We start from the raw sequence: 21187 nt of genomic DNA, 5'->3' as shown, positions 1-21187 counted from the left end.
TATTATTTTATTCAAAACTAACATGTGGATATAAAGATACATAAATTTTCTAAATTAGTTCAATTTTCAATGTCAAACATGTATAACAATAGCATTATTCTTTTGTAATCAAGAAGTTGGGAGTCTTCTACTATCTGAAGATAACATTATCAATGCCACATTTAGATTTCATAAGTATGGCGCCTTTCGCGATTACTTAAAAATGTCAAATTGTTAACTGAAATTTATCGAATAATTGTGCGTTGCTCGTTTTGTCAGAAACCGCTGATCGAGAGAAAATAAAGGCTGTGACATATCTGTGCAATTATCTAAACGTGGCACGTCTAGGAACGAAAGATAACGATATTTTTTTCGAAGCAGAAAAGAAAACCATAACCTAGAACGATGGATGAGACATACTTTGATGAGGGGCCAGCGGGAAATTTTGAAACAGCCACTTTAGAGATCACAAAAGATCTTGATGGCAATGAATTTAGTAATTCAACCTCTGCATCCACTGGTAAGAAAATCATTCGTCAAACGATTTTTATAATAATTCAATTATGCTACCTTAACAGGATCTGATCTTAAATGAATGTATTTTTATTCAAAGGGATTGACGTTGAAAAGAGAAACAGAGAAAATGAAGGCAACATATCCAATCAAGTTCCAACATCAAAAGATGTATCCACTATTCCTTTTAAACATCTAGATATTCATTCTTTCTTCACGGATAGAAATGAAGTTGTAGCAAGAGCTATAAAAGATTGTCAAGATAGCTTAATAAATGAAGAAGAGAAAGACATAGCTGGAAGCTGGCTGTTAACAGAGTAAAGGGCTGAACTTTACTTTAGGGGACACAAAATTTTGGACCTTTTTTTTTTTAGTTCATAGTTTTTGATGTGTAGAATCCAAAAATGTAAGTCTTAACTTTAAGAATCCAGTAGTTAAAAAGTTATGAGCGTGTAAAGTTCGATAGTTTTAGTGCATTCGCTACGTTACTGTGACGCCATGTTGGCTTCTTGTCCAATGAACGCTGTCGCTAGCTGCTGGCAGCAGGGCCGACCACTTTAGCGGGTTTAGTCAAACCGTAAATTCGATATTGTCTGAGTTAGGTTTATATTTATTTTAGAGATAAAGGGTACAGCCCATGCATTTGCTTATTGCTTCTACTGTATCAATTTTATAAGTAATTTAAATACAGTGATGGAATCCGTACCCAAAAAAATTTGGTGTCCTCTGAAGTAAAGTTTAACCGAGTAAAGAACTTTTCAAATCCATGCAATTAATTTATTATACCCTAAGTAATCGCTGTATAAATTCTGATTATAGAATAAGCTTATGGGATATCGAGAAAGAAAGACTGGTAGTGCTTACTAAAAAGGCTATTTATTCTATAAAATATGATTTCATCTCTTTAAAAGTACTCGAATACAATCGAATACCTTTATCTCAACTTGATACATTAGTTTCTGGCGAACTAGTCTACCCATCCTCGTCTCTAGCACCGTAAGTAAATTTAAAATTACTGTACTATAATTAAGTTGTAAATAAATAAAATTATAACGGGGGTGAAGGAACATATGCAATGTATTTTTGTACATGTGAAAAATATAATGTTTAACCATTTTTAGACGATTAAATGGATTGGCAGAGGGGGTGTCGTCAATAGTTAATTGTGCAGTTCGTCAAGAGTGGTCTTCTCTTGCCTCTTGTACTGGACTTGCACAATTTGAACCTAGGTACACACGATGTTCCTAAGTAGAATTGAGAATTGAGAATTGATTTATATTCCTTTGTTGCTTCATTTAAAAATATGTTAATACTATTATTTGCGATAAATGTATAGATATTCTAACTTTCTTTTTTAGTAGAATGCTGTGTGATATAATTGTAAAGATATTTGTAGATGTTTTAACACCTTTCTCTCTTTTTATAAATGTTTGAGGATAGCAATTAATTCTTCTTATTAAATTATAATTATTATTTTAGGAAAAGGAACATGGCTGGGGTAAGGTTGATGTGGAATAAGGGTAATCCATTGCCATTGATTAAGAAGTGGAATCCTTTTGCAAAAGATATACCATGGCTCACTTACACTAGTCACCCCTTATTTTGGTACAAAGGTAATTTAACGTTACATTTATTTTTATTGTATTGGTAATTTCAAACATCATCGTGTCTTCCATAGGATCGGAAGAGGAGAAATTGAGATTTGATGTTGAAGGTTTACGTTCGACTATTAAAGATTTATTACCATCAGAATGTAATATAAGAAGTGGATTGATTATTATAGAAAATTATATCGGCGTAGGTGCCTTGGTACATAACAGAAATGCCTTAGGCTTCTTTAAAATTAGGGGTAAAGTCAGCTTTTAAGAATTGGCTGTAAGAGAAACAAAAGTTTGCTAGACTTATCCAAAAGATTTCGATTTTTCAAATTCTACTAAACGTATATTTATAAATTTTACGATATTTATAACGCAATATCAAAACTAGTGATATGAATATATAATTTATACATAAGATTCTATATACAGCATTCTAAAAGTTCTCTGTTTACTTTCAAGAATTTTGTTATTGAATTCTTATGCACGTATTATACATTCATCTATTATATATTTTCACTCAGTACCTGGTAAACAAAAAGCTGAAACTAAGAATAAGCGTATATACATCACATATTAAAGTAATTTATCTCTCTTTTAGATGTAAAACTATATTTTATAATTCTATATTGTAAGATTGAGGCTTGCTCTTAATAATAAATAAAAATAATTCTTCTTCAACATATAAAGTAAAATTGTTACATTCAAATTATTTCAAAATCTATACTTTCATGAATGGATACTCATAAAAGTCTACTATTTATATAATCAATAGAATACAGAATATAGAACAAGCAGTTATATAATTTTAAAGTAGAAAGCGTTTTATAATTTCGATAAGAAAACTCTTGTATGATGGATGTTTACAATAGTAAGCAAAGTTTATATAATGATAAATCCAGATTATCAGTTTCTATATATTACTGTTTGGTTATGTTCCATGTAACAGGTGTATAATACCACCTGTTGATTTTAATTTATTCACCCATTCAGTTTTACATGAATTACCATAGCAGTAAATAAAACAAGCTGATAAAATAGTATAATTACAAGAATTATTTATTATGACATTAACAAGCTACATTGTTTCTTAATGAGTAAGTAATTTGCATAATCGAAATAAATTTTCATATTATTCACGGACGATTTATTTATACCTTTCAGCATTTTTATTTGTTGATTGTTTTAGATACTCAACAACCCGAGAGTCACGGATAAAACGATCTAATGCAATCGAGCACATATAGGATCAATGAGAGTCAATTAATGTTATTAGATCACAAGCTGACTATATTTCCGGCAGCAAACTATGATGCAGTATTAAAGTAATGGTACAACTATAAGATGCATCTTTATCGTTTCAAATCGCGCTCCGTGTTTCTAGTTGGATTTGGAATTGGAATTCTCTCTGCGTTACTCTTGCTTACAGTTCAACATGTATTTAATAGCATGTCCATTTATGAAAGATCCTTCATGAATTCTTATACCACAGATCTTTCAAAGTGGTTTACTTCTGTCACACCAACTAGTCAAGAGATCACTTTCCAATTATGGGAAGAGAAAAAGGTGAAAGATAGGTTTGCAAATGTAACGTATGGAAAATGGTTGGAAAATCAGCAGGTGAAGATAAAGGATATAGACATGGATACGTATCTTTATGGAATTAAGGGGAAAGAAAGATTGGAAGCTGATTGGTTGAAATCTAATGTTCATCTTACTTGTATTGTTTTTGTGAAAAAAATTAAACTAGCAAGATCGATCAAAGATACTTGGGGAAAGCATTGCAATAAGATATACTTCTTTGGTCAACAGAAAGATTCTGAAGTACCTGTTAGAAACTTTGACAAAAAGCTTGTCTCCTCTTGGCAGCTTCTATGCGAAGCGTTTAACTATGTTTGGAAAGATAACGCAACCTTGGAATGGCTTGTATTTGTAAAAGATGACACATTAGTGATTCCTGAGAATTTACGTTATATGCTTGGCCCTCTAAATTATACCGACGATTATTATTTAGGCCATGCAGTGGTGATGTGGGGTCAATCTTATAATGCTGCTGACGCTGGGTATGTAATCAGTAAAGGAGTTCTTAAAAAGTTGACCACAATGTTTGATAATTCTGCAAAATGTATAACTGGTGGTAAATATTGGAAACAAGAAGATTATTATCTTGGTAAACATTTTTCTTTTATTTCATTGATATCATTCATTTAATTAATGTAATTAATCAATTACTCCTGATTATTTTCAGCTAAGCATTTAGCAACCATGGGAATTCATCCATCTGATACAAGAGATCAGTATTTAAGGGGTACATTTCATGGGTATTCCTTACAATCTCTCTTATGGGGTGTTGCTAAAATTGGCGTTTATTGGACTCGTGCCTTATATCCAGCACACGACGAATGTTGTTCTTTTATGTCTGTTACTTTTAACGTCGCCGAATCAGACAAAATGTACACATTGAATTATTTATTGTATCATTTACATGTCTTTAAAAATGAAGCTATTTTTGGGACTAGAAATGCACCAGTTTCTGTACCTGATGAAAACGTATGACTATCATTTTATTACTTCCTATTGTATTAAAAAAAAGTATTCAGAATTAATTATACAATACTGTTTTCAGGTGTGGAAGGTTGCACTGAAGGAGGAGTTTAACATCACATATCTAAACAATATTTCTAGTGATGCATATTATGAGATATGGCATTCGAAATATTCTGAGCCAGGGCAATTAATTGCTCAAAATTATCACGGTAGAAATTAGACAAGTTTGATTAATTTTTATACTCCTATATATTTATTGTTACTTTTATACAATTTGTACATAAGAAGGATGAAATTTATATGCGAAGTTCTCCAAAGATATTTAGAAATACCTCATTTGTGAAATTAATAGATATCTGATATTTCAATATTTATTGCATAATTATTGTATTAATAATGTTAGCTACATGAGACAGTTTAATGATTGTTAATGGTTGATATAGTTTATTTACGCAATAATATCGCTCTATTTCATGAGTTTTATTGATACAACGAATTGTGAGACCAGTGAAATGGTGTTATTTGATAAGCATTTCCCTTGTTACACCAACGTTGCCTTATCTGACTAATTAGTAACTTATTAACGCTTGTAATAACCGTGATAACTGAATCATATCTCTAATTTTAAATATGTGTCAAGAATGTGGAATAATGGGTTTCTATGTTATTAAATCTAGATGATCATTCGTATTTAGATCTATTACTAATTATCAGAGATTATCACGTATAGTCATAAGAAACATTTGTAGTTAGAAATTTATACTCTGAACGACAATATTTGGTACTGTATTTTATGTATACATGTATGTATTTTTTTATATGGTACACGTTTTTATTCAGATGCTTTTATAAATTATAATCTATAATAATAAAAGTATTAATTTTGGAGAAGTAAAGCCTTGTTCGTAGAAGAATCCTTATTTCAATTTAATTTGCACTAATGACCCATATTTTTTCGTCGAATTCATTTATCAAGCAGGACTTATCGGTTATCCGCTTCCTTTTAGAGGTGGTTATATATAAAAGAACAATTTTATTAATTCACATATTCGGCGAGAGTAAGCTTTTCAATGATGTTCCACTGTATTGGATTTCATTAATCATTATGATGCTGTGGAAAATATTTGTCAACGTAGCAGTGATTATTATCTTGATCAGTTCATCAATTGTTGCAAGTGATCCAGCTGATTCTTCTCGTGTAGGAGAGTAAGTGTTCCATTTATTTCCTTTATGCAAATCTAATTCATAATGTTCCTCTTCAATATTTCAGCACAACCATTTCATTAAATGGAGATGCAGTTCCAGATTATGCAGGGGTAAAAAAGGCAAAGAGTAGAAGGAAACCATTATTTGCTGGGGGTTGCATCGCAAACCCTGAGGTGCCTGTAAATGGTAGAATACGATGCTCAATGGACAGGTAATTTTTTCTCAATTAGCAAATGATTAAATCTAAATATCCAGTCTTTAATTAATCCCATTATCCACAGTGGATGTATTGCAACTTGTGACCAAAATTATAAATTCCCAAATGGGGTGAACCAATTAGCTATAATATGTATTGATAAACAGTGGCGCATTGTTGGTACAGATTGGAACTCTATGCCTCATTGTGAACGTGAGTATTAATTAATTATTTTTACTACTGTTTGTGAAGCAAAAATTTTAAAGTAAATGGGTGTATTTTCAGCAATATGTATGCCAGAGTGCATGAACAGTGGTGTATGCGTTGCACCTCATCAGTGTAATTGTCCTCAGGATTTCACTGGACCGCAGTGCCAGTTTGAAAATAAACCATGCTTAAATTATCCTCCTCCAGTGCTCAATTCTCACAAGCTTTGCAACTCAAAGTACGTTCAACTATTTCAATGATGTTACCAAAATAGTTGCATTAAATGTACAATTATTCCTCTATTTTGTTTAGATCTTGCACCATATCTTGTATGAAGAATTTCACGTTTCCAGATGGTAGCGCAGTTACCAATCTCATATGTAAGGATGGAAACTGGGAGCCTACTAAAGAAGATTGGGTCTCTGTACCTGACTGCAAACGTTTGTTCAAATTTTACAGTTGTACTTCAGAAATTTAAGATATGTGCAGACAGTAATTATAAATATGTTTCTTATTATAGCTGTATGTGATCCACCTTGTCAAAATGGGGGCATTTGTCTTCCATCAAACCTTTGCCAGTGTCCACAGGCATATAGAGGTTCCCAGTGCCAGTATTGTAAGTTTATATATACATTCAATTATTTAATACATTTAATTCTTAAATTTTCTCTTTACTGTTTTTACGTAGCTGCTGATGCCTGCAATGGAGAAAAACTGGGCTTCAACGGTGGCTTCTTTTGTAGCAGTGTTGATGACAATTACTCGTGCACCCTGAATTGCCCTGCTGGAATAGAATTTGAATTCCCCCCAGCTACTGCGTACATCTGTTCTTATGATACAGGTGTTTTCCATCCACAACCCATTCCTCAGTGCAAATATAGTGAAAATATGAATGTGATTTCTTTGGGCACCACCTACAATTCCTACGTAAGGGAGACCAATCACAGTTGGACCTATCAAGACATCTTCAGCTCTAATATGAATCAATCTCCACTCGTTAAAACCACCCACGACACAGATTTTTACAACAATCATGAGAGCAATATGACATCAAACACGGTAATAAAATACTTAAGATTTAAACATTGGATATTTGTGTTCCATTTAATAATGTTTTGTTTAATGTCAGATGTTATTCAATTCACTGGACAACGTGTTACTGATTGAAGAGAAACGACCAATGCCAGAAACTTGTTTCACCTGGGGTGGAGTGAATTACAAGACTTTTGACGATACGGTGTTCAGTTTTGAGAGCGAATGTTCTTACATTCTGGTGCAGGAAGCGCAGAACAGGCTGTTCACCATTATAGTGGAGAACAGTCCAAGGTGCAAGGTTCAAGATTGCTTCAAGATCATCAAGATTTTCGTTCAGGATAAAGAATATATTTTGTCACGGAACGAAGCTGGAGTTCCAGAATTTCGAACTCGGACCAAATTGCTGCCTATTCCAGCCCAACTTTCCTATTTGAGAGTAGAGATGTCTGCACATTTTATTGTTGTAACGTTGGACTCTTTGGGAGTTCAGTTGAAATGGGATGGGGCTCTGATGCTGCAGGTCGAAGCCTTTGAAAACATGTGGAATAAAACAACTGGTCTCTGTGGTAACATGAATGGCAATAAAAAGGATGATCTGATAAGCAAAAATGGAGAACAGATGAAAAGCATCGCAGCATTTGCATCTTCTTGGCGAACAGAGAAAATTGGAGGTATTATAATTCAATTTTTAATTTATCTCCCTTAATTAATTTATTTTATTCCTTCAGAAACATGCGACGAATACCCAGACACTCGTCATGCTTGCGAATCTGACCCAGTGAACACTAGAGAAGCTATTCTATTCTGCACAAAACTGCTCTCTGATAGGAGGTTCCAGGCCTGTTCCAGCACAATCAGTATTTCTGACTTACAGAAAGCCTGCTTATGGGATTTCTGTGCCTGTACACGCGGCGACAGAAGGGAATGCGCCTGTGACACTATGAACGTTTACGTCAGACAATGTGCTCATAAAAAGATTGCGTCCTTGTCCGGTTGGAGAAACGACGACACTTGTCGTAAGTTACCCAACGATCAGTACCTGACAAAATAGTAATTCAAAGAAAGCTAACGTAGATTTATTTCGCAGCCATGATGTGCAATAACGGGCGAGTGTACATGTCGTGTGGCCCAAAGACAGAATCGTCCTGCTGGACAGGAGTGGAAAGGAAACTGAACGTCGACGACTGTGAAGAGGGTTGTTTCTGTCCAGAAGGAACTGTGGCTCACGAAGGGAGGTGTGTGTATCCTGAAGAATGTCCTTGCAGACTGCGAGGAAAACTGTTCCAGCCTGGCAAGAGCGTGCAAAAGGATTGCAACACCTGCACCTGTTCCTCTGGGAAATGGTTATGCACTCAAGTCCAATGCGGTGCCAGATGCGCAGTCGTTGGTGATCCTCATTATACCACCTTTGATGGAAAACATTATGATTTCATGGGGAAGTGCAAGTATTATTTGATGAAGGACGATGATTACAGCATAGAGAGTGAAAATGTTCCTTGTTCTGGCGCTATATCAGAGGTCCGTCACTTGCACTATTAATGTAGGATATTTATACAAAATAATATCAATGAGGAATGTAATTTTCCTTATAGAATATGGGACTGGTACCGTCTGATGCTCCATCGTGTACAAAGACCGTAACGATTACTTATCAGGATGTGTCTGTGAAACTCAAACAACACCGCCAAGTATTAATCAATGGAGATGACTTAACAGTATATCCTACAATTGTTAAGGGCGTCAGAATACGTGTCGCGAGCAGTATATTCTTGGTCATTCATTTACCAAATGATCTGGAAATCTGGTGGGATGGCATCACTCGCGTTTACATCAACGTTCCTCCTCAGTTTCATGGTTGATTCATTGTTAAGCTTCTTGAATTTATTTGTGTAAAGGTTCTGTCTCTAATTTCATTATGATTTTTAGGTAAAACTATGGGACTCTGTGGTACCTTTTCTGAAAATCAGAAGGACGATTTCATTACACCAGAGGGTGACACTGAAAACATGGCTATTTCTTTTGCTAACAAATGGAAAACCGACGATTCTTGTCCCAATCTTCCTGAAAAGGAGCCGGATCATCCTTGCGACCTTGATCCACAAAAACGAGATACTGCTAAACAATATTGCTCCTACTTGTACAGTGACATCTTTGCTGGTAGAGTCTAATAAATTCAGATTTATTATAATTTTGATTTCAGGTTACTCAGAGATTTTCTTTTCAGGCTGTCATTGGCATGTGGATCCGGATATATTTCACAAGGATTGTTTGTTCGACATGTGTTCCTGCAAGGTTGAAGTTGAATCCTGTCTGTGCCCCATGTTGGCAGCTTACGCCAAAGAGTGTGCTACCGCAGGAATAAAACTCATGTGGCGTTATGAAATAAATGAATGTAGAATACACTGTCCTGGAAACCAAGTCTACCAGATTTGTGGGAATAGTTGTACAAGGTACTTTGAATTTACAAATCTATCAAACTGTGAAAATCTAATACTTTTTGATTATGTATAGGTCATGCGGAGATATATCTTCTTATCAGGACTGCAAACAGGAGTGCGTGGAAGGATGCAACTGTCCAGAAGGAGAAACACTTGATGTTCATGGGAATTGCATTCCAATTGGACAATGTCCATGCACGTATCAAGGGTTAGAATTCAACGCAGGACACAAGGAAATCAGGCCTGGAAACAAGGCTCAGGAACTCTGTACCTGCGCAGGTTCTATAAATTGAAATAACGTTTGATTAATTGAAGATCTACATGCAACTGTATAAGAATCTTTTAAATAGGTGGGATTTGGAACTGTCAGGAGGCAACACCGGATGAAATTAAGGAATATCCAGCTGTTAAGGAACTTCTGACTTCTTGCGTAGCAAGCAAACATCTAGAAGTCACAGATTGCGCACCAGCAGAACCTAGAACTTGTCGCAATATGCACAAACCAGTTCAGAAGTCATCTGTTTGTAAATCTGGCTGTGTGTGCAAACTTGGTTATGTATTAGATGAACCAGGTGGTAACTGTATTAAAGAACAATCCTGTCCCTGTCATCACGGAGGGCAAAGTTACAAAGAAGGGTCTGTTATACAGGATGAGTGCAATACATGTGAATGCATGAATGGAACATGGAAGTGTACAGATAGAACCTGTGCAGGTAACGCTATGAAATATTCAAACATCTCATGAATTTGTAACCTCATATACCAAAATTATTATCAACAGGAGTTTGTACCGCTTGGGGTGATTCGCACTATAAAACGTTTGATGGAAAGATTTACGACTTCCAAGGAATGTGTGACTATCTTCTAGTTAAAGGTTCTCTAAGCAAGGTGGACACTTTTGACGTTTCCATTCAGAATGTACCTTGTGGAACAACTGGGGTAGCGTGTTCCAAATCAGTTACTTTGACAGTTGGCAGCAACGAAAGTCCAGAAAGCATTGTATTCACCAGAGGGAAAGAACTCCCTTCAGGAAACTTCAAAAGGATTGTAATGAGAACAACTGACTTGTTTGTATTCGTTGATGTGCCAGACATGGGACTAACCTTGCAGTGGGATAGGGGTAATTTTCTTAACGTCTCAATATTTTGGAATTACAAGAATTTATTCTTATATTTTAATGTTATGTCCAGGCACCAGAGTATACGTAAAGCTAGATCCCAAATGGAAGGGACGTACAAAGGGGCTCTGCGGTGACTATAATGATAACAGTGCAGATGATTTCAAAACACCTTCCGGTGGCATATCAGAGGTGTCTGCCAACTTGTTCGGAGACTCCTGGAAGAAGAATGATTTATGCCCGGAGCCTAAAGACATCAAAGACCCTTGTGAACAACATCCAGAACGAAATCTATGGTCTGTACAAAAATGTGGAATACTGAAGTCACCTGTGTTCCAGCCATGTCATTCTGAAGTTGAAGTAGAAAACTATATACGCAACTGTATTTTTGATACGTGTGGTTGTGATGCAGGTAAAACTAGGTTGCTTTAAAATAGAATGAATTGGTTTACCCCGTAGTATAAAATGAATTTCTGTTGTAGGAGGTGACTGTGAATGTCTTTGCACCGCCTTGGCAGCATATGCACATGAATGCAACGCCAAAGGTGTCCCCATAAAATGGCGCAGCCAAGAACTCTGTCCCATACAATGCGATGAGAAATGCAGTTCATACTCACCGTGCATTACAACCTGTCCTCGTGAAACTTGTGACAATTTGATGACCCTGAAGGACCAGTCTCATTTGTGCTCTCAGGACACGTGTGTCGAGGGGTGCTCCACTAAATCCTGTCCCGAGAATCAAGTATACAGCAACGATAGCTATACAGAATGCGTGCCAAAGGAAACTTGTAAATCCTTCTGCATCGAAATCGAGGGGGTACGTTAAAAGTCTAAATAAAAAGTTTTCTAACTAGTGATGACAATCTGCATTACAGGTGACGTATTACGAGGGTGACAATGTTAAAAGCGACGATTGTCAAACGTGTTACTGTAGTCGTGGTAAAGTACTGTGCAAAGGAGAACCTTGTACCACAACTGCTGCAAGTACTGTGCCATTAGAAGAGCCACAGAAATGTGTAGATGGTTGGACTGCCTGGATAAATCAAGATCCAGGAATTAAAGGGAAGAAAATTAAAGATATTGAACCTTTGCCTACACTACTTGACTTGGTAATAATTTGCTCAATTTTTGTATATTCAATTTTGTGATACTTATAAATGTACCTTGTCTTCTTTAAAGGCGAGTATAGAGGGATCTGCAATATGCGATAGAAACCACATGGTTGAGATAAGATGTAGATCAGTGAAAGGTCATTTAACACCAAAAGAAACTGGCCTGGACGTGGAGTGTAATTTGGAGCACGGTCTTTATTGTCAGACTCAGCCTAAACACCCTTGCATCGACTTTGAAATTAGTGTTCTATGTCAATGTTCAGAGAGTACCACAGAAAAACTAGGTACATGTTATATGTAATTTATAACAATTAATTTAATGTAATAATACGTTCATTTTCCTGGCAGGAATATCAAGCACAGTGAAGGCAATGTTTGAAGAATGCAACATGGAACAACCTTACAAACCTCATCCCATGGATTGTCATTTATTTTACCAGTGTTCACCTGGACCCAATGGAAACGAATTTGTAGAGAAATCCTGTGGTGAAAATATGTTTTACAATCCACAGATACAAGTCTGTGACTGGCCAGCTAGCGTTATACAGATAAGACCCGAGTGTTCAGTTGAGCAAACATCAACCAAAACAGAATGGACTAAGTACACAACTTTGGGAAAGAATATCATAACTACCAGTATGATCAGATTTGTTATATTTCAGTGTTAATACTTTATTTGTTACAAGAGAATCATTGGTTTTTTAGAAGCTTGCAAAGAAGGAGAAACGTGGAGCAACTGTGCCATTGATTGCAATAAAGTCTGTGATTATTATCATTACATTTTGTTGAAGGAAGGTACATGTAATGGTAACTCTGACTGCATACCAGGTAAAATATTTTTTAGATCCTATGCCAGATGAATCGGTTGCTCAATTTTTCAATTACGTTAATTTTTAATTACCTGAAAAATTAGGATGCGTCCCAGAGGAGAGACCGGCATGCCCACCGAATAAATTTTGGAGAGATTCAATGACCTGCGTCGAAGAAGCTGACTGCACTTGTAAATCTCACGATGGTCAATCCATTCTCCCTAGTGCAGTTATCAAAGAATCAGAATGTGAAATCTGTCAGTGTTTAAATAACTATTACACTTGTGACCAGTCGTTGTGTTTCAAGGCGTCAACTGAGAAACCAATTACATATCCACAAACAGAAACAACTACTACTCCAACATCTCCCTTGTGGGTACATTCATTCAATTTTAAAATGTGATATAGTATGCATAGTAAACACAATAATTCTACATGTTAAAGGTTTGAAAAATCTACAACGAGAAGTCCAGTCAGTGAAGTTACAATTGTGGTACCTAGTACTGTCAGTCCACCTGCCTATTGTGAGAGTAATAATTTCGTTCCTTTAATTCAGTACTTGAGCGACCAGGTTTCATTCGAGGGAAGCAGTAGCAAAGGTCCAGCATTTCAAGCTGAGAATTCAGTATTAAATGGAGATGCTGGATATTGGGAGCCTGAATACCCTGGCACTGATCAGTGGTAAATATAATTATAAATAACTTCTGAAAGAATTCGTTTCATCTTATGTTCATTTCCAGGCTTGACATAAAGTTCCAAAAGCCTGAACCAATTTATGGTATCATCCTGCAAGGCAGTGGTGTGGACGATAAATTTGTAACCAGCTACCAAGTACTGTTCTCTGAAAACGGTCACTCATTCTCTCATGTACTGGACGATACGAAGCAACCACGAATATTCAGTGGACCTGTGAATAAATATAAACCAGTCGAGCAAAAGTTTCATGAGCCAATAGAAGCCAAAGTTGTCCGAATAAATCCCCTGTCTTGGCATAATGGAATAGCCATAAGAGTGGAATTACTTGGTTGCCAAGAATTGATGACCACCACTATTCCATTTACTGAAACTGTTCCAGTAACAGTGATAACTGATAAAATTATAAGCCCTGGTAAGATGAAAAAAATTCTATATAAAATTGCAACATTTTTATCTTTATTTGTTTCTTAAGTGTGCGACGAGCCAATGGGAGTGGACAATGGTTTGATTTATCCTGAACAACTTTCAACGTCTTCTTCTTCCACTGATCTATTACCAAACTTGAAACTGAGCTCTCCAAGCGTTTGGCATCCTAAATTGGATAACCCACATCAATTCATTGAGATTGATTTCTTAGAACCACGTAATCTAACAGGAATTGCAACAAAAGGTGGTGAAGGTACATGGACAACTATGTACAAAGTATTTTATAGCAACGATGGCCACCAGTGGAATCCAGTCATGGATACAAATGGCTACGAACAAGAATTCTTGGGAAACTTTGACTCTGAAACTGTTAAAAAGAATTACTTTGATAGACCTTTAAACGCAAGGTATCTAAAGTTGCAACCAATTAAATGGCATGAGCATATCGGTCTGAAATTTGAGGTTCTGGGTTGCTTCTTGCCATACCGTAAGTATTTTACATAAAATATAATATTATGGATTTCTGTCTGAGTCGCTGTAATTAATTTACATAGCTCCCATTACAACAACCACTGAGGCTACGGAAAGCACACCAAGAACAGAAGAAAAATTTATGGTATGCAATATATGCAAAGGAATAATGGTTGAAGATCAAATTAGCTGCAAATGCGAAGAACATTATTGGTGGAATGGAAATACCTGTGGAACCGAACAAGAATGTCCTTGTGTAGTTGGACACATTTCGTGAGTGCATGTCTTTTTCATATAGATTTGCATATTTTTCTACATATTTTAATGTTTAAAATTGTTAGTTATAACGTGGGTGCAATGTGGGTGAGCGAAGACTGTCAGGAATGTGTATGCACCTTGGGTGGGATTTCCTTCTGTCAGCCAAAGAAATGTGAAGCCTGTAATGAACCAGGAATGCGACCAGTGATCAATGAACTGTGTAACTGCGTGTGTAAACCATGTCCTCCTGGTACCCGTCACTGTCCAACCAGTGATGTTTGCATAGAGGAGAATTTATGGTGCAACGGTGTCCAAGATTGTCCAGACGATGAAAAGGATTGCCCACAGGTTGTTGAAACAACTCCTACTTTGAAACAGACAACAGAGAGCACACCTATAATATCAACATCAGGTACTAGATTCAATGAAACCATAAAATGTACAAGAAATAATTTCTATATTTTATTTTTTAGTTGCACCAGCTGTGTGTCAGGATCCAGTTTGTCCACCAGGCTACAGGACAGTTTTGAAGTCATCTATGAAGTCACAACAATACACAAATTCTCATGGAATGAAAGGTGGAGCGAAATCTCTGCACAGACATTCTTTGAGAATGAAAGGACTGAGGTATTGTAACATAAATTACAGCTGCATTTTATTTTTATGTGACAATTGATGAGGATACATTTATTCAGGAAATCCATGCAACATTCAAAGTACAACGAAGAGAAAGAATCTGAAAGTGGGACAGAATGCGCGCAGTTCACTTGTGTGCCCAATAAACCACCACCAATTCTTGATAAGAACACACCACATACTTGCCCAGAAGTGTCTTGTCCACCAGGTTACGCTGTGGTCTATGAAAAGATGAGCATGTATAAACTTCAGAAGTGTCCAAAGTACACTTGCAAGCCCCCAGCACCGGAAGAGGTTGTCTGCAATGTAACAGGAAGAACATTCACCACGTTTGATAAATTAGAATACAAGTATGACATCTGTAACCACATTTTGGCCCGGGATATGTTTGCCAACAAATGGTACATAACGTGTAAGTATTTTGTGTAATTTTTATATATTAAATTACAAATTGTAAACTCTATTTTTTACAGTGGAAAAGTCATGCGATGCACACAATAATCAGTGTGCTAGAGTGTTAGCAATAACCTTGGACGAAGACGTGATTGTTTTATATCCAGACATGCATGTGGATATCAATCAGTATAGTTTCACGCCAAACCAGGTAGCTCGATTTGGCGACAGGTTTCCTTCTTTCAAAATATCATCTATCGGCGATATAACCTATGTAGTATCCAATTACTATGGATTCTGGGTGATCTGGGATTCCAATTCAAACGTGAAACTAGGAGTCTCTACGAAGCTGGCTGGTAAAGTAGATGGTTTATGCGGATATTTTGATGGATATTCCATGAATGACAGACAATTGCCGGATGGAAATCAAGCTCGAAGCACTGTAGAGTTTGGGGACAGTTGGATGATGGAGGGGGTACCAGAATGTGATCCACAGGTTTGTCAATAGATCAAAGATTAAAAAAAGAAATTATGAAAATTCCTCTTGTATTAAATATCTATAACATCTTAGGTCTGTCCATATTACGTACAAGAAGAGAGTTGGAAAATTTGCAATATAGTTAAAGATGCATCATTGGCAGAATGTTCAAACATTGTGGATCTAGAGAAATTCATATCTCATTGTATGGAAAGCACGTGCAATTGTTTACGTGGTAATCACACGTATAATGATTGTCGTTGTCGTTTGTTGACCAGCTTTGTCACTGAATGTCAGGCTGGTAATTTGAATGCAGACTTGTCGACCTGGAGAAGCATCCATGACTGTCCTGTCTCTTGTCCTTCACCCCTTGTGCATAAAGATTGTTTCAGGTAAGTTTTCAACATTGATGAAGTAATATTTCATACTATAAGCGATTCAATTTGCAGAAATAAGTGTGAGACCAGCTGTGACAATTTGCAGCAGATAGACCCTTGCCCAATGATGCAAGGGGTGTGTTTCTCTGGTTGCTTCTGCCCTGAGGGAACAGTGCGCAATGGTGATCAGTGCATACCACCTATGCAGTGTAAAGATTGTACCTGCGAATGGTTGGGAAATTCCAAGTTCATCAGTTTCGATAGGAAAAACATTCAGTTCGATGGAAATTGCACATACGTGTTATCTAGAAACATTGAAAGTAAAAGGGCTCCGCAGGATTATGCTTATCAAGTTTTGGTTTCAAATGGAATTTGCAACACCGGTACATGTACAGAGGCCATCATAATTCTGTACCAAGAGCACGTTGTTCAAATCAAGGAAGGTGTACCGTCCCAAGAATTTGAAGTTCAAGTGGATGGATCAAAGATCAATGATTTTCCTTATAACGCATCTTGGTTGAATTTAGAGCAATGGCCCTCAGAAAAGCTACGTTTATTGATTCCTTCGATTCAATTGGAAATTATTAGCTATCAGCCTAATTTTGCATTTACCCTTACGCTTCCTTCCCATATTTTTGGGGGTACGATGGAAGGTCTCTGTGGTAATTGCAATGAAGACACCGATGATGACTTGAAGAAACAAAATGGAGAGGTAATGTCATACTTTCAACGCTATTAGATACAAAAATAATGTCAGTTAATAATGTAAATTAATTTGTTCCTTCGCAGATTACTGATAATACGCAAGACTTTGGTACAAGTTGGTTGGTCACTGAATCTCCTCGTGGTATTAATTTAGACATGGGTGCGTGTACATCCAACAATCAAAGCAAGTGTATTCTACCACCAGCGGACCAAGATCAATGCAGAACACTATTAAATACGATGGACTTTGGTCAGTGCCATAATCTTGTTGATCCAATGCCTTATTTAATGGCCTGTCAAGATAATCTATGCTCCGGAGGTGGTTATTGTGATAGTTTTGAAGCATATGCCAGGAAATGTCAGACAATGGGAGTATGTCTAATATGGAGAAGCAGTGAAATATGTCCTTTTACTTGTCCCCCACGTAAGCATTATTTCTCTACCTAAATTTCTTGAAAGTTTCAATAACTACATCAATATTTTCTTCTCAGATCTGGAGTATCGACCATGTGGTCCAGCTTGCAAAGAAACTTGTGACACCATTAATGAAATCACCGATGCTTTATGCCCAAAGAATTTCGAAGAAGGCTGTTTCTGTCCTCCTGGTCTCATATCTCACAATGATACCTGCATTCCAAAGGAGAAATGTTTCCTCTGCGATGAAGAGGGACACGTCGAGGGTGATACTTGGTCCCCAGATGTCTGCACTCAGTGCACCTGCGAGAAGAAAACTGTTAATTGTCAGAAAACAGAGTGTCTAGCTGTAGACACCATCTGCGAGGAGGACATGACACCTGTCGTTGTTAATGGAACAGAAGAAGATTGTTGCCCCAAATACTACTGTCTTCCAAAGATGATAACAACTTTGCCACCGGTCTGCACCGAGGAGACCCAGATGCCTGAATGCGGTTATGGACAAACGATGAAAGTGTCCATCGGTGCTGACGGGTGCCAGAAGTTCATCTGCGAATGCTTGCCACCATCTGAGTGTCCTTTCCTCAATGAAGTTTCTGTCCAAGTCGAGCAGCTTCAACCTGGCTTTGTGCAGGTGACAAACACGTCCGGATGTTGTCCAAGATCTATGACCATCTGTGAACCTGAGACTTGTCCTCCAGCACCGGTATGCCCAGAGTATTATGAACTGAAAAGCAAAGTGGAGTGGAACGCTTGTTGCGCTAAATACGACTGTGTACCTGCAAAAGATCTGTGTCTTTATAACGTTACAAACAAACAAATTGAAATGTCCGAGCATGTGGTAGCGAGGAAGTTAGGGGAGCAATGGATGGAAGACAAGTGTACTTCCTGTATTTGTGAACATTCTGAGATAGGTCCTAAACCAAAGTGTTTTACCACTGAATGCCTAAAAGCTGTGGATCACCCGGATATATCTGATTTCGTTTTGGAGGAACTTGTGGCAGGGGATAAATGTTGTCCCAGTTTTGAGAGAACTGCTTGCAAAGATGGAGAAAGAATGTACAACGTTGGTGAAAGCTGGCAACCGAATCCTGAAGACAGTTGTACTTTAATGGAGTGCATAAAGAATGGGGATGGGGTCCAAAAGCAAGCAAAGGTGCAAGAATGTAGCACTATTTGTGATCTTGGCTTTGAGTATCGTCCCACTGATAATAAGAGAATCAACTGTTGCGGACGATGCATTCCAGTGGCATGCGTTGTCGGTGATAAATTGAGAAACGTGGGGGAAGAATGGTACTCTGTTGATTTCTGTACAAAGTATTCCTGCGTATCTACCAATGATACTGTGTACGTAGAATCAGTTACAGAGAAATGCCTAGAAATAGACCCTGTGCAGGAGGCTGAGTTTGAAATTCAGAAGCAGTACATTCCAGGCCAGTGTTGCCCACAGTTTGTTAAAACTGGTTGTCGTTACAATGGTATCATATACAAACCTGGAGACAAGTGGAAGTCTACGGAGGATAATTGTGTCACAGAAGTTTGCGCCCTGGATTCAAATGGAACAAAGTACAAAGAGGTGGAATCTTGCTCCAAGAAATGTTCTCTTGGCTGGACCTATGAACCGCAGGATGGAGAATGTTGTGGGAAATGTAAACAGAGTTATTGCGTAGTTGGAGACATGTTATATGAACCTGGAGCAACTTGGTCATCCACTGATAACTGTACTTCTTACACCTGTATGGAACAAGGTGACCAATTATCAATTACCAGCAATTCAGCAGTTTGCCCTGACATATCCCATTGTCCAGTTACCTCAGTTTATACGGATAACTGTTGTAAGATGTGTAATTTGACGTCTTACAATCAGAAGGTTAATTTATGTGCTGCTGATGTTTTGGATGCGCAGAGCACAGTAGGTATGTTCAATGTGCAACATAGGATACATGGTCTCTGTAAGAACTTGCAACCCATAGAAGGCATCACAGAGTGTCGTGGAGCCTGTGAATCTACCTCTTACTTTGATATAGGTAAGGCGTTGTCAAAATAATTCTATGAAATGTTTTTTTCAATAAATTAATTGTTTGTTATTTTAATTGCAGACAATTGGAGTCAAGTAGTAAATTGCCATTGTTGTCAGCCAACAGAATACAGGGGTTTGATCATTGAACTGACGTGTGAAGATTCTAAAGTATTAAAGAAACAAGTTCCTCAACCAGTTTCTTGCTCTTGCTCGGCATGCTCGTCCAATGAATCTGGTTACAAAGGAAGGAAAGGGGGAGTTAAAGGTTAAAGAAAGTAAAAAATGAAATTATGAAGTACAGATTGAAATGACTGTTCCAAAGCTTCGACAAAGATTCAAAATACAAAAATATTATTCGTTGATTTTATTGAATGATGTATATATAATATCATATTCTATATAATAGAATATATCATATTCCATGAATATTATCTTTGTCAACAATTCATTTTTATATCGGCTTCCTCATACTAAAATTCATACTTTGAATTTTGGAACATACTATAAGTACAATAAATCTAATTCAGTCTTAACAAGACTTTAAAACATGTACAAGCAGGACCCTGAAATTTCCTGCTTCGTACCATGAAGATTCAGAAATCTCTACTTTCATGTATACATATTGTTTTTATAATTAGAGGAGAAAAAAAGAATGAAATTTCAAAATAAGCCGATAACGCATAAATTAAAATCACAGCTTCATTCTCTACCGATCATCATTCACGTGCCACTGTATAAACGAAACTAAAAGAAACAAACTGTTCCGAAAATACAGCTGAACGTATCAGGTGCCAATTCCTCGGTGCAAAACGAACTGACTCAACTATTCAACACGAAACAACGTACCAGAAACGTTTCACAGACTAGTTATCGATAAACCTGAGTCGTCGAATCAATGTTTGTACATATATACAGGGTGTCCCAGAAAGAGTGTTAGTCCTTTAAGAGGGTGGTAGCTGGGGTGATTCTGAACAATATTTTCCTTTGCGAAAATTTTATTTGAAGCTTCGTTTTTGAATTATTAAAGAAAAACACTGACCAATCCGAGCAGGCGTATCGCGCGGGCTCAGGAATCGAGGCTGCCGTCCCTGAGCCCGCGCTCTACGCGCGCTCTGATTGGCCAGTGCTTTTTCCTTAATAATTCAAAAACGAAGCTTCGAACAACATTTTCGCAAAGGAAAATGTTGTTCAGAATCACCTCAGCTACCACCCCTTCACAGGGTGAAAAGTTCTGGGACACCCTGTATATTACAAACAGCAAGCCAAAGTAAATCTTGTACGCGAATCATATTTAGTATAAAAACTAAATGTCTATGCATCACACCTCTTAATTCTAGCAAAAAAAAAAAAAATCGGTAGCTTGCAACAACGTAATCAAACTTATAAAAGTTAGGTAAACCGATAGGATATCTCTCAATAACAAAACATCATTGATCTTCTTACACATGTAACTTATCAATAATATTTATCGCTTCTTTAATGGATCACACTAACAACGCACTTCTATGTCTTTCTAATTACAAGTATAGACGTGTACAATTGAGGAAGCTAAAGACGGC

At 37.0% G+C, this 21187-nt stretch overlaps 2 protein-coding genes across 5 annotated transcripts; both read left to right on the top strand.

Moving 5' to 3' along the window:
- The first annotated feature begins 23 nt into the window (after window positions 1-23).
- Window positions 24-5530, top strand: LOC114877992 (tumor protein p63-regulated gene 1-like protein). Of its 4 annotated transcripts, XM_029191269.2 has the most exons (7): window positions 24-499; window positions 593-809; window positions 1312-1488; window positions 1614-1721; window positions 1972-2105; window positions 2171-3184; window positions 3277-3417. In XM_029191269.2, the coding sequence occupies exons 1-6, from the start codon at window positions 385-387 to the stop codon at window positions 2356-2358; spliced, it is 939 nt and encodes a 312-aa protein (XP_029047102.1). In that variant the 5' UTR covers window positions 24-384; the 3' UTR covers window positions 2359-3184; window positions 3277-3417. The 4 variants fall into 4 exon arrangements, with proteins under 4 accessions (XP_029047102.1, XP_029047103.1, XP_029047101.2 ...); XM_029191270.2 differs by lacking the exon at window positions 1614-1721; XM_029191268.2 differs by lacking the exons at window positions 24-499; window positions 593-809; window positions 1312-1488; window positions 1614-1721; window positions 1972-2105 and adding exons at window positions 4336-4637; window positions 4714-5530 and having other exon boundaries at window positions 2361-2958; window positions 3277-4257.
- Window positions 5531-5574: 44 nt separating this feature from the next.
- On the top strand, window positions 5575-20989 carry LOC114877989 (hemocytin). The gene is made up of 36 exons (XM_029191256.2): window positions 5575-5840; window positions 5905-6051; window positions 6122-6249; window positions 6322-6481; window positions 6556-6683; window positions 6764-6859; window positions 6932-7302; window positions 7373-7949; window positions 8007-8294; window positions 8366-8796; window positions 8871-9132; window positions 9205-9435; window positions 9503-9728; window positions 9790-9995; window positions 10067-10429; window positions 10498-10836; window positions 10907-11245; window positions 11316-11650; window positions 11709-11942; window positions 12013-12229; window positions 12294-12581; window positions 12651-12773; window positions 12859-13126; window positions 13199-13435; window positions 13495-13862; window positions 13923-14363; window positions 14431-14620; window positions 14689-15017; window positions 15079-15232; window positions 15301-15653; window positions 15715-16130; window positions 16206-16504; window positions 16562-17201; window positions 17279-17618; window positions 17686-19635; window positions 19708-20989. Exons 1-36 carry the CDS (start codon window positions 5575-5577, stop codon window positions 19896-19898), a joined length of 11931 nt encoding a protein of 3976 aa, XP_029047089.2. The 3' UTR covers window positions 19899-20989.
- The last annotated feature ends 198 nt before the right edge of the window (window positions 20990-21187 follow it).

Source organism: Osmia bicornis, chromosome 16 (genome assembly GCF_907164935.1).
Source record: "Osmia bicornis bicornis chromosome 16, iOsmBic2.1, whole genome shotgun sequence".
In the NCBI taxonomy this organism is placed as follows: Eukaryota; Metazoa; Arthropoda; class Insecta; order Hymenoptera; family Megachilidae; genus Osmia; species Osmia bicornis.
This window is presented reverse-complemented; position numbering and strand designations above follow the sequence as displayed.